We start from the raw sequence: 13,190 nt of genomic DNA, 5'->3' as shown, positions 1-13,190 counted from the left end.
AATTCAACATTTTTAGGGCTAAGCAAGAGTAGTTGTCACTATCTTAACCCACGATTCCTGGTTGACTTGAGTAAAATAGTTCAGATATTGATGGTTTATGTTCTTGATAAACTTCTTGATAGACTTCCATGGTTTTGAGACAGGTGCTAGAAATAATGTAAAAGGGTGCCTTTGTCCTGTAGTGACTGGTGTGACTCAGGATAGTGAGGCCTTAAGATCTACTGACAGGTTGTTATTTGTTGAATGAATGAATAAATGATAATTTAGAGGACATATTTGACTCCTTGATTCAATTTTTTATATATCATCACTAGCCTAAAAATAAATCTGCTAAGTGGAATAAGCCAGAATAATAGAAGGCAATTAGTTTATGAATTCACTTATGAATTCATTTAGTCACCTTCAACTCAAGAAGGTGACAACATTTATTTTTTAATATGGTTATTCCCAGTTAGCATGTATTACTGTTTGGATCACCCTTAAGTAAAATTTATATCCAATTTAATATATTTTTGACATATTTTTCTTATTCTTTCAAATTTGAAGTATAATTTATAATGGTCCTAAAATGTGCCTTGTATTTATAATTAGTACATTAGTAACTGCTTTAATTATTCCAGAAAGTCTACACAAACTTTCTGAGTTAATCTTTCATTCTCTAATAACCAATTAGCCAGTTTCAGTATCTTGGATACATATATATGTCTCATATTGGGCTCCTTGATTCAGTATATATAATCTTATAGATAGATATTCAGTATATGTAATCTTAGTATAAATAAATACACTGATAGCTATATTTTTTCCACAAAAGTACATTTGCTTATGTCTCTGTAAGTTTCCCAGAGGCAGTAGGCATGTCTTCCTCACTTTTGTATCTTCACCGTCTATCTACTCCAGGAGATATTCTTGTTGATCACTGATGATTGAAGGCAGAGAATGAATGAACTAGTAGAGATATGATCAATTTTGTCCTTTGTAGGACAGTGGTATTTGAGTAACTAATTATCCTACTGGTCTAGTATCCTAGCATCTGGAGAGTTGGGGATTTACTGTCAGAGATCTTGAACTCACATCATAGAGATCCTGATTAGCATCCAGGTAATTCAGAAGTCACCAATATCAGCATAAGAAAATGTTTTCACTTTTTTTTTCATAGTAAAGTCAAAGCTTGAATTTGGAAACTGAGATGGTAAGTATGCACTCATGAGAAGTGTGAACTAATTTCTACTGGTGCTTCCTTCCCTGGTTGGTGAGTACAGGATTGGGGGAAGAGGTGTTGGAAAAGACTGGATATATTCTTTTATGTACAATTTCTTTCAAATCAATTTTTTATTTTATTTTATTTATTTTTTAAAGGACTGGAAAGCACCCGCGGGACTTGAACCACCAGAGGTGATTGGTTTCAAAGCAAAGCTTTGTGACCGTGAAGTAACCGCTGAGCTAAGGCCGGTCCAGTCAAATCAATTTTTTAAAGGAATGTTTTATTTACTTTTAGAATTTCTTATTTTCATTGAGATATAATGTATGCATCACATTAGCTGTAGTGCTCACTGGATATTTTACTTGATATTTATTCTTGTATTGTTGTGGTACTTCAATTCCTTTTTTCCGTCCTCTCTCAAACCGAGGTTGAGAGCCTCTAAGGACTACATCCATTTTCAGCTTATCTGATTTTTATCCCACTTTTTTGTTTTTCTGTTCTTTAAATAAAACCATATAACTTGAACTATCTAGTTCCGCCTCTCAAATAGAGGGGGAAATAGAGGAGTATACCAGGACTAAACAGATATATGATCAATAAGTAGTAAACTGGACACAGAAGGGACCACCTGTTCTGGCGGCCTGGGGGTTGAGGGTGGGGGATATGGGAGGCAGGATGGGAAGGGGGGGGAGGGAGGACAAACTTGGTGATGGGAATTCCCCTGATTCAATGTTAATATGTACCTAAAATTTTATTATTAAAGTTGTGTAAACCGATATGGTCAAAATAAAAATTATATATTAAAAAAAGAAGCATATATTGCAATACAATTATCATTGTTCTGTTGGTTAGTAACTCTATAATGTCTTATTATCATTTCCCTTTTGTGCTGAAGACACTTGAGAATCAGTCTCTTAGCAACTTTGAAGATTATAATGCTGTTTTGTTAACTGTAACCACATGTTGCAGAATCACTAGCTGCCCCAAACTTATTTATCTGCATATTTGTATCCTTTAATAATTTCTTACAATTTAGCATTTAGGTTCAATTTTTTACATTTTTGTAGTTCTCATAGGCAAAAATTACAAGTTATCTTAAAGAAGATAACTGAGTTTTCCATTAGCTTCAAGAAATTGTTTTTAGAAAGCAGTAAGCAAGCAAACTGCCTCACTAGTGTAGTAAGACCAAGCCTTAGCCCTCGTTAACTTGTAACATACAAGGCAGCTTTGGTTGACTGTCCAAATACAAATGCATTTTATATGGTAAAGGTGAATTTCTGCAGTATGCAACACACTTTGCTTTGTATGTTCAAATAAGCATTTGAGTTATTTGGTCAACTCTTCATGAAATATTAGTGTGTATGCATATATTATTTTGGAAATAATAAGCAAAGAAAAATATTATTTTTGTAGCTCCAAAATGACCTCATGCTTGTAGATATCTTGAGAGACAATTCTGGAAGAGAAATCTAGTTTTAAAGATTGAGATTAGTAGATTAACAGACAGGAAAAGACTAATAACCAATTAACCTAGTAGTAGAAAGCCTAAATGCTGTTACAGAAATCTGTGTTCTCTGTGGTAGTTGATACTTTTTTTTTTTTTTTTTTTTTGCTGAGTGTGGAGATCACATTGTGATGCTCTTGAAATGAATATCCTCACTTGAAAGGAATACCCTCACTTAGTCATTACCTGCTCAGGTTGTGATTGTATTAACCAAAGGACAGAGATGTACAAGGGACTACCATAGTCACTTGCTCTACCTCAAACTGTAATTGCTTTTGTGATTCTCAGTTCTGTAGCCACATCTCTAAATATTCTTCCCTGCATTATCTACACTCTTGTAAATAAGAACTACAATTAATAACAAGAATATAAATAAGAGTTATCAAGTAATTTATCTTATCAGTCAATAGAGAAATAGTTGAATCTGGATTGTTATCTCCCTTTAATTTTTTTTTTTATTTTCAAAGTAATATTTAAGGTACATAGTGACAAGGAATGAAGGGCATTCCCACCACCAGTGTTGTTCTCCGTCCACCCCTGTTCCTGGCATCCATTCCATATTTTCCTCCTTTAACCCCTCAGAATGCTATTTTAACTGGTCCTCATTTGACCAGCTTGTTGTAGATTGGGCTTTGATTCTGTTTCGTTGACTTTTGGTTTGGTGTTCAAGTCTGATCATTTTTTATTTCCACTAAATGTTTATGTGACTGTCTGATCCTGGTACCATCCATTTTCCCCCTCAGTTTATGAGGCTGAATAAGTTGATTCAAGTTATGTGGTTCTGCTGAAGATAAAAAGGAAAAGAAAAACAAAAAAAAATGGGGAGTAGTTTGTCTAGGTGTTATAAATTTCAATTTAGTAGAAGAAAGGGAAAAAAGAAAAAGGTAGTCAAACAAAATAAAATAAAACAAAACAACAACTAAGCAACAACAACAAAAAACAAAAAAAGAACAAACAAAAACCCAAAACCAGCAACTACATAAAACAAACAAGCAACAAACAAAAACAAAAGAAAAAAACAACAAAATGAAAAAAACAACAACCCCAAATCAACAACTGCATTAAATGTTTGTGTTTCAGGGGCCGGAATGATTGCACAGAGGTAGGGTGTTTTTCTTGCATGCACAAGGACAGTGGTTCAAATTCCGCTATCCCATATGGTCCTCCAAGCCTGCCAGGGACGATTTCTGAGCATAGAACCAGGAGTAACCCCTGAGCGCTGCTGGGTGTGCCCCTCCCCCGCAAAAAAGAGTAAAAAAAAAGTTTGTGTCTCCTCTTCTTTCCTCCTCCTCCTCTCCCTCTTTTTCTTCTCCTTCTTTTTCTTCTCCTTCTCCTTCTTCTTCTTCTTCTTCTTCTTCTTCTTCTTCTTCTTCTTCTTCTTCTTCTTCTTCTTCTTCTTCTTCTTCTTCTTCTTCTTCTTCTTCTTCTTCTTCTTCTTCTTCTTCTTCTTCTTCTTCTTCTTTGCAAAGGCACAGTAAGTAGTAAGTATTGGGGGAAATTAGAAAGGGAATTCCCTTGGCCTAAGAGATATCAGATTTCTCCACCCTTGAAACATACTGTCATGGGACCAACTATCAGCTCTGTACAGACTTATTTTCACACTCCAAGTCTTTTTATGATGCCAGGTAACTTTCTGCTCAGTTGTGGATGATAAAATCAGGCCTCTCTAACTAGAGATCTTGGTATTTACACAGGCCATTGGGTGAAGCCTGGGATAGAGTCTTTCTTTACAGTTCTAGAAGTCCTGTTTTATCACTGTTGTTGTAATTAGTCTTTTATAAATGGTGGTCTTGGTTTTTGAGCCAAACTTTGTGATGCTCAAGGATAACTCCCAGGAAGCTCAGAAGACCATATGAGATACTGGGGATAAAACCCAGGTTGGGCATATGCAAGAAAGACACTGTACCACTTTACTATCACTGCTATTGCCCTTGGACTATATACTCTTATAAGAGAAGTGTCCTAATCTGTAATCCTGGAAATACAGGTGATGTATGAAAAATGTGTTGTCTTAAAACACTGTTTTCTGAAAAGACCCTCAGACAAAAAATGATATAATTTATTGGTTATATAATTTATTTCCATAACCAGTATTTATCATCCCAATCACACTGAGAGTTAAAGAAATACTATTCATAAGTATGCATGGAAAACAGGTGCAGATAAGGATTTATGATGAGGAAGCAGGAATATGCTGCATACAGACAATATAGTTGGGTATGGTAGTACTGTATCCACAAAAAATGTGGGAGAAAGTAATATCTCTTTTATAAAAATATTTGGGTAATTAGAAAACATAATTGTATGGCAGGTAAAAAGAAAACACAATTGTGGAACTTAAAATATAAATCTACAATTTTTTTTGTTAATGTTTCCTTTATTTTAAATTTTTATTTTAATCATGTTGGCTGACATATCTTTTTTTTTTTGTGGTTTTTGGGTCACACCCAGCAGTGCTCAGGGTTTTTTCCTGGCTCTGTGCTCAAAAATTGATCCTGGCAGGCACGGGGGACCATATGGGACGCCTTGCCTCCATGCTATCTCTCTGGCCCCGGCTTACATATCTTTAACAGTCGTATTTTAGGTACATATTAACATTGAATCAGGGGAATACCCATCACCAAATTTGTCCTCCTCCCATCCCCGTTTCCTTCCTGCAACCCATATCCTTCACCATCATTCCCTGGGCTGCTAGAGTAGGTGGTACCCTCTTTGTCTAGCTTACTATCAGTGATCATATATCTGTTTGGTCCTGGTACCCTCCCTTGTTTCCCCCTCTGTTTGAGAGGTGGAGCTCGATAATTCGAGTTATGTGGTTTCATTTGAAGGAAAGAAAAGCAATAGAATGGAGTAAAAAATAAGAAAAAAATCATCAGGGAGATGCAAATCAAAACAACGATGAGATACCACCTCACACCACAGAGAATGGCACACATCAAAAGAATGAGAATAAACAGTGTTGGTGGGGATGTGGAGAGAAAGGAATTCTTATCCACTGCTGGTGAGAATGCCATCTAGTTCAACCTTTATGGAAAGCATTATGGAAATTCCTCCAAAAACTGGAAATCGAGCTCCCATACGATCCAGCTATACCACTCCTAGGAATATACCCTAGGAACACAAAAATACAATACAAAAACCCCTTCCTTACACCCATATTCATTGCAGCACTATTTACCATAGCAAGACTCTGGAAGAAACCAAGATGCTCTTCAACAGACGAATGGCTAAAGAAACTGTGGTACATATACACAATGGAATATTATGCAGCTATCAGGAGAGATGAAGTCATGAAATTTTCCTATACATGGATGTACATGGAATCTATTATGCTGAGTGAAATAAGTCAGAGAGAGAGAGAAAAATTCAGAATGGTCTCACTCATCTATGGGTTTTAAGAAAAATGAAAGACATTCTTGCAATAATAATTTTCAGATACAAAAGAGAAAAGATCTGAAAGTTACAGCTCACCTCAGGAAGCTCACTACAAAGAGTGATGAGTTTAGTTAGGGAAATAACTACATTTTGAACTGTCCTAATAATGAGAATGTATGAGGAAAATGGAAAGCCTGTCTAGAGTACAGGCGGGGGTCGGCTGGGGAGGAGGGAGATTTGAGACATTGGTGATGGGAATGTTGCACTGGTGATGGGTGGTGTTCTTTACATGACTGAAACCCAAACACAATCATGTATGTAATCAAGGTGTTTAAATAAAATATATATTAAAAATTAGAAAAAAAATAAAAATAAATAAAATAAGCTGAAAATGGCGTAGTCCTGCTAGAGGCTTCCGACCTCAGTTTGAGCAGGGACATGAAAAAGGTAATTGAAACACCACACCAATACAGAAAGAAATATCAAATTAAATATCCAGTGAACACTACAGCAATAAAGACAAGCACCACACAATAGTCTCGGTTCTGAAATCAAACCATGCTGGAGTACAAAAAAGAAAGAGATAGATAAAATAAAATTGGAGACACCAACTTCAATATCTACACCAAAATAAAGACGTCAATAAAAATCGATCAATCAACAAATATATATGTGGAAAAATGATTATTTTGTGCCTTTTTTTATTTTCTCTCTGCATAGGCACAGTAACTATTGAGGATATTATAGAGGGAATTCCCTTGGCCTAGGAGATACAGGGTTTCTCCACCCCTGAAGCATACTGTCATGGGATTAACCATAGACTCCTTGTAATGCTTCCTTTTTATGCAAAAATGTCAATGTTAGTCTGTTCTCAAAAGAAAGTGAAGCAACTAGGAAATGAAAAGAAACAAATAATACAAAGTAAAACATATTGAACTGACATTTTTATAGTGTTAATTCTTGAAAAGTGAAGTAGGACTTGGTAAGTTCTTTGTAAAGGGTCAGAGAGTATACATTTTTGGTTTTTGAGTCATGCTTTCTACTCTGCCTCTTTAGCCACTAAATAGCTGTATAGATTATATTAATGAATTGGCATGACTGTGTTCCAAGAAAATTTTATTTACAGAATAGCCAGTAATGACCACGCTCACCCTTGTTCTACTTATCTGTTTTAGTGCCTAAAAACTTTGCTTTGCTATACAGAAACTTATTTTACACACTAATCTTGATATTCCTATCCTTCTTGCTGTAACATATTGGGGCTGAGGAAAAGGGACCTATTAAAGAATTGCAATGGGTTTGATTATTTAATGCCCATTTTAGTTATACATGTTCCAACCATTAAAAGCATAGAAAGAGGTGGGTGGGAGAATAAAAACAATTAGGGGAACTTTGCACAGGAAATGGCAACCATGTGAGTATTATAGAAAAAAGGCTGAAGAGATACTTGTATATGAACAGAGACTATGATTCACTTTTCTTCTAAAACTGGCTAATTAAAGATCTTAGATTAGATTCTATCATGAGAGAATGAGATCAAGATTGCCAATACCTGAAAACTAATTCCTGTATCTATGGTCAAGAAAAAAATGGACTCAAAATTAAAGTAAATAATATAAAAGTAACTTAAAAGTACTTTACAAAATATCTTATAAAACTGGAGTCAGTAGGTATAAAGAAACATGTGGAAAAAAGCTTAATTATTTATTTGAGGTCTATTTTAAAATACTTTTAGAAATATTTTAAATGCTCCCTTGTAGTAGAAAGCACATACTAAGAAGCAAATGATAGGCATCAACAATATGAGTGTAATAAAGACAATGAGTTAGACTGATTATTAGAAGAAACCATAGGTGACATATTCTATAACACCTATTTCAGAGATGTGTATGGTGACTATAATCTTATGGCAAGAAAATGAAAGGGAGAATAACAGAACTACATCAAGCTAAACAGCTTCTGTGAAGCCAAAGAAATTCTTCAACATGAAAATAAAATTTATGAAATGAGAGAAGATGTTTGTGCAGCATACATTTGGAAAACTGCTAATATAAAAGACACAGAAAGTCAACAGTAGAAAATAGCCAATTGAAAATTGGCAGAGAATATGAATGGACATTTTTTGCAATGTGCCTATGAGGTACATAAAAAAGATGTATGTCTTCTCTTATTAGTAGGGAGATATAAATCAATGCAACTCTGAGTTCCTGCCTCACATCTGTGAGAATGATTATTTTCCCCTCTAAAACAAACTACATGTAAGGATGTAGAGAGAAAAGGACACTAGGAAATGGTTGGCAGAAATATGTATCAAAACATCCATTTGGAAATAAGTACAGAAATTTCTCAAAAAAATCGGAGCACAGATTTCCTTATGTTCCAATAATTCTTCTTACTTATAGAAAAAATAAAAATAAAAAATTGAGAATACATGCAGTCTATATTTATACTTATAATAACTTAGATCAGGAAATACCTCAAGGGCTCATCTACTGAAAAATGGATAAAAATGATGTTGTAGGGTGGGGAGACGTGGAAAAAATAATGTTGTATGCTATTTAAGAAAGAAGAAATAAATCCTTCCATATTCAACACTCTAGATTGACTGGAAGGTTCTATGTTAAGTGAAATGAACCAGAGAGATATTGCTTGGAGACCTCTATAAATAATGCCTATCAGAAGGGATGGGCGGATTGTGTGTGGTGTATGTGTGTACTATAAATGGGTATAAAAGGGACGTATATGTTTCTTTTTGATCATGCAAACCCCAAACAATGTTATAGTGCAACTTTAGTAAAAATTCCTTTAAAACACACATATTTTAAATTACTTTGTAAGCGTTATGTGTATTGTTTTTACCTGCTTGGAAAGCTGCTTTTATTACAGACTGAATTACCGTGTAGTGCAGTGTACACGACCAGAGTTATGTTAGTGGCCTAGTTTTGAGACATTGAAAGGTATATGGAGACCCTTGTATTGTCTAATAAACAAGTAAAGGCTTCATAGAACTTTAGTTCTAGCCGAGCTGTTCTAATAAAATCAAGGGATAATTCACATTTATAGTAAATTAATGTAATTGCTAAGTTAATAATAGTTACCATAAAGTAAATGGCTTTTAGGAACTGTTCTTTAGGGCCTTCTAACCTATTGAGGGATGCATTTTTACATCTAGGGAAATTCCAGACTATTTTATAAAACAAAATACAGTAAAGGTAGATTACTATCCCTTGCATGTATTATTAGAGAAAGAGATGTGCATTAAATGTGCACAGAGTCAAAGGATGAACAGAAGAGACAAGGAACTTAAAGATGGGTGGCCAGCATATCATAGTTAAAACGAGGTGCATCAGCAGAGGATCTCTGGGAAGGGGAAGGAGTAAGGTGAGGTCAGGCATGAGATTTTTCTCAGAGGTGACAACAGTAAAATTGTAATAGTGAAATATTAACTACATTATATTTCTGCTTAAAGTTTTACATATTCCCCAGTTTCATTGGCCTTTTCTTTTTTTTTTTTTATAAAAGTAAAACAATTTACTTACAAAGAAAATCCAAGGACTAAAGAAATCTTTGACATAGATTGAAAAGTTTTATAAGTTCATTCCACAGATCTGTAACTGATATTGCTTATTAGCATTAGAATGCATTTAAAATTATGATTTGGAAACTTTAACTTTCCTCACTTGTATCACCATTACATTAGAACGTATCTTTCTTAGAAATGATTGATTGCATTTCAACCTATGCCATTATAAAGAGTTGCCTTGCCTTTTCTCTCTGACACTCAGAATATACCATTGGAAATATTATTTTATCTACTGGTGTTTTTAAAAAATATTTTTTTGGTAAATACCGTGGCTCATCCCCACTCTGCTTTGTAGAACTATAAGCCTGGGAACTGGGAAATCCATATAGCCTACAGATCGTCAGAGAGGTGACTTCCATGAGAAGCTGTTACAGCCCACACTGGAGCATAAAATGAGCCAAGAGACATAGTCAGAACTCTTGGTAGACCATGTCTGATACTGCACAATTCCACTGACTCGATTCTCTCTTCTAAAGTGTATAACTGAAACCCAACTACAAACATGTTTGTAATCATGGTGCTTAAATAAACATATTATTATAAACAGCAAAAAACGTGTGTTTATAGAAGTCTCGATGAGGAAGTTTTTCTCTAGTATAGAAAGAGTTATTCTAACTTTCTGCATCCCTGAAAGAGCTGAGAAAACAGATATTATGCATTGATATCAGAGGTTAACAAGCCAGGAGAAATATAAATATGCCCATCTCTTACTGGCCTTTTGAGGAGCTTGGGATCAGAAATAGAAAGCTCTAATTTCTCCATGTAATTTTCAGAGGTTGAGGTAAATTAAATTACCTCTTTAGCTGAATTTGTTTATGCCAAAAGAAAGTAATACTCTGTGGGTGCAACCCAGCACTTTGAAATTTATAGATGGGGAGTGATATGTGAACCAAACACTGAAAACCTTGGAGCAAGTTGTGTAATCTATCCACTTTTTCCCTGCTCCCCCACAATCCAGAGTAAAGGATGATTTTGACAGTTTGAAGATACAGAATTTGAAGTGTGACTGGTCACTGACTTTGGTTTTTCAAAGGAATTTGAAGTGAAGAGAAATGGGAACCAGAGGTTGAGCAAAACTCCTCATGAAGAATAGTAGATAAAGGATCAAAATAGCAATTTGTGAACTTCTGAGATATGATGGAGGAAGCAGCAAAGGTAGACTGAAAGAACTTGGCCCTGGTTTAGCCCAACTGGGAATACAAGAATTGATTTAGATTAGAGAAGAAAAGAAGAACTAGATAATGAATAAAATTTAAGGGCAGCTGGAGAATAGATTTTCTGTGGAATTTTTTTAAAAGAGAGTTCTTTAAAAATAAAAGGACAATTTCACCTAGTCTAGTTCTGGCTGGAGATGGAAAGAATGTGTTAGATAAAAAAGGAAGAGTTGCTTTGCATGGGTCTCACAATTTTTAAAGTGTACAGTTTTCAAGCTGACATATTTTATGTGACTCTCACTGAAACTTCGAGTAATAGGACAAGGCCAAGAATGACCTCACCAGTGAGGAAATCTAGACAAAGGGTTAAGGTCCTGCTGGGAGAAGAGGGATGGAGGAAGGAAGGCAGAACTCCAAAGGTCTTGAAGTTCAGTCCCCTCTGAGAATTTCTTTTCTTTCCTTTTTTGAAGAAAACATTTGTTCTTTTCAGGTACACTTGATTACTCACTGTTAAGGAGACGGAAGTCAATGAATGGGTAGGAGCCACGACGTTCAGCAGGAACCCCCGTCTGACCCCTCAGTCGTACATCTTCTAGAAAACAGAAAATACAAACAAACGTCTGAAAACATTGCCAAGTGTATTCTCTTTTCCTCTGTAAATTTTCTGAACCACTTAGGTCATTGGAACTACCACCAAATGTCAGAAGAAAGATTTCCCTTCATCTAGCTCAAGAGTTAGAGGTGGGAAGGGCTAACTAATGAATGAACTTGGCAATATGCTGACAAATGAAGCAATACTTTCTTTTATACTTATTTGGAAGGGAGGTCAGTAAAAATGTGAGCAATTTACAAAGTATACACACTTTTTTTTTGTATTTTCTAGAGCCTTCTATGGAGGAAGCAACTTAATTCAGGAAGGACAAATTGTGTACTGGAATTATAGCTTTTATTCTCAATACCACTTCTCTTTAGCACATTTGCTTTTTTTGAGGGGGCACACCTTGTTATGTACTCAGGAAATACTACTTATGGGCTCTGGGGGCCATATAGTATGCTGGGGATGGAACCCAGGTTGACCATGTGTAAGACAAATGTCCTACACTGCATTATTGCTCTGGCCCTGCACATTGGTTTCTTGATGGATGCTCCAGTGTGTCACTGGAGTGCTGCTCAAATCAAGACTAGTCTAGCTTCAGGTATGTGAAACAGTTAGCTACATTGGAAAGACTGATGACATTTTATCACTTTTTCCATATTTCCATATAGTCTAAGCTTACTTTTTTTCCTTTAGCATATATGTTACTCCTTGATCAAGGTAGGCAATAGAGTAGAAAGTTGATGAATTTTAGAATAAGGCTGATCTGGCTCAGGACTTTAGCTGCCTTACTTCATTCAACTATCATGGGAGAAAAATCTAAACTAACACTCTGCCTGGAAATAATTTAATTTTATTCTGTATTCCTGTAAAAGAGATCATGAATCTCATGTGTTTTGTATTAATACATAGTGATTTGTATGATGTCTGGTACATACACCAAGCAAATGTCCTTTGTTGACAGAACACACACACACATCCAAATTCACCAATCAGTTCATATAGTATAGAACCAGAGAAAAGTAAAATTCATGAGACCTAGATAGAGTTGCCATTCAAGCTGCAGAGCACATTCCTTGTGTGTGTGATGTCTTGGATTGAATAGTTGACATCTACTGAACAGTGGGTACTGCATGGTGAAGTACCCAAAGCATCAACATCATCATCATCATCATCATCATCATCATCATCATCATCATCATCACCATCACCAGCAGAATCATCAACATGATAATGAATTCATTAGACCTAATATAATTCTGAGAAAAACGGAAGTAATGGGGCAATGGTTGATTCCAGTAAAGCACTCTTTCCTAGACAAATAACGATCTCAGCCTGTGAGAATGAGAGGGGGACAGTGTCTGGGTGCGATTCTCACCAATAGCAGTGCAGACAATTACTATTACTTCAATTATTCCTCAGAGATGGGTCTTACATATTCTTACGCTTATAAATGAAGCTGTGAGTCCTTAGGTAGTTTCTTCTTTGAGTTTTGTATTGGTGTCTCATTGAATGCTTTTAATGTGATATTATAGTGCCATTTACAATAAAAATAGAAAACTATTCTGATATTAATGAACCTTATAATTAGCAGAATACAGTGAAGTAGGAGGAGGAGAAATGTAATATAATTACAAAATGAATGTAAAAGGCATTAAAAAAGGAAATGTTAGTTATGAGAATGGGTGGTCAACAGAAGAAAGCCTCAGGAAGAATTGCACACTTCCCTCTCAGCAGGGTTTTATTTTTTTACATTCCGTGTTAATGGACTCTCT

At 35.3% G+C, this 13,190-nt stretch overlaps 2 protein-coding genes and 1 pseudogene across 2 annotated transcripts in view; 1 reads left to right on the top strand and 2 right to left on the bottom strand.

The window, feature by feature from the left end:
- The window catches only part of BCLAF1 (BCL2 associated transcription factor 1), a 1,193,665-nt gene that overhangs the window by 271,588 nt on the left and 908,887 nt on the right, over positions 1–13,190 (top strand). The window lies entirely within an intron of this gene.
- The window catches only part of PDE7B (phosphodiesterase 7B), a 208,142-nt gene that overhangs the window by 109,176 nt on the left and 85,776 nt on the right, over positions 1–13,190 (bottom strand). Inside the window, exon 2 of the mRNA XM_049788023.1 lies at positions 11,329–11,412. Within this exon, the coding sequence (XP_049643980.1) occupies positions 11,329–11,412 (84 nt within the window). The remainder of the gene's footprint in view (positions 1–11,328; positions 11,413–13,190) is intronic.
- The window catches only part of LOC126031298 (cytochrome P450 4A11-like), a 450,346-nt pseudogene continuing 440,624 nt past the window's right edge, over positions 3,469–13,190 (bottom strand).

Source organism: Suncus etruscus, chromosome 15 (assembly GCF_024139225.1).
Source record: "Suncus etruscus isolate mSunEtr1 chromosome 15, mSunEtr1.pri.cur, whole genome shotgun sequence".
NCBI classification, from domain to species: Eukaryota; Metazoa; Chordata; class Mammalia; order Eulipotyphla; family Soricidae; genus Suncus; species Suncus etruscus.
The sequence above is the reverse complement of the archived record's forward strand: the minus strand, read 5'-3'. Positions and strand labels throughout refer to the sequence as shown.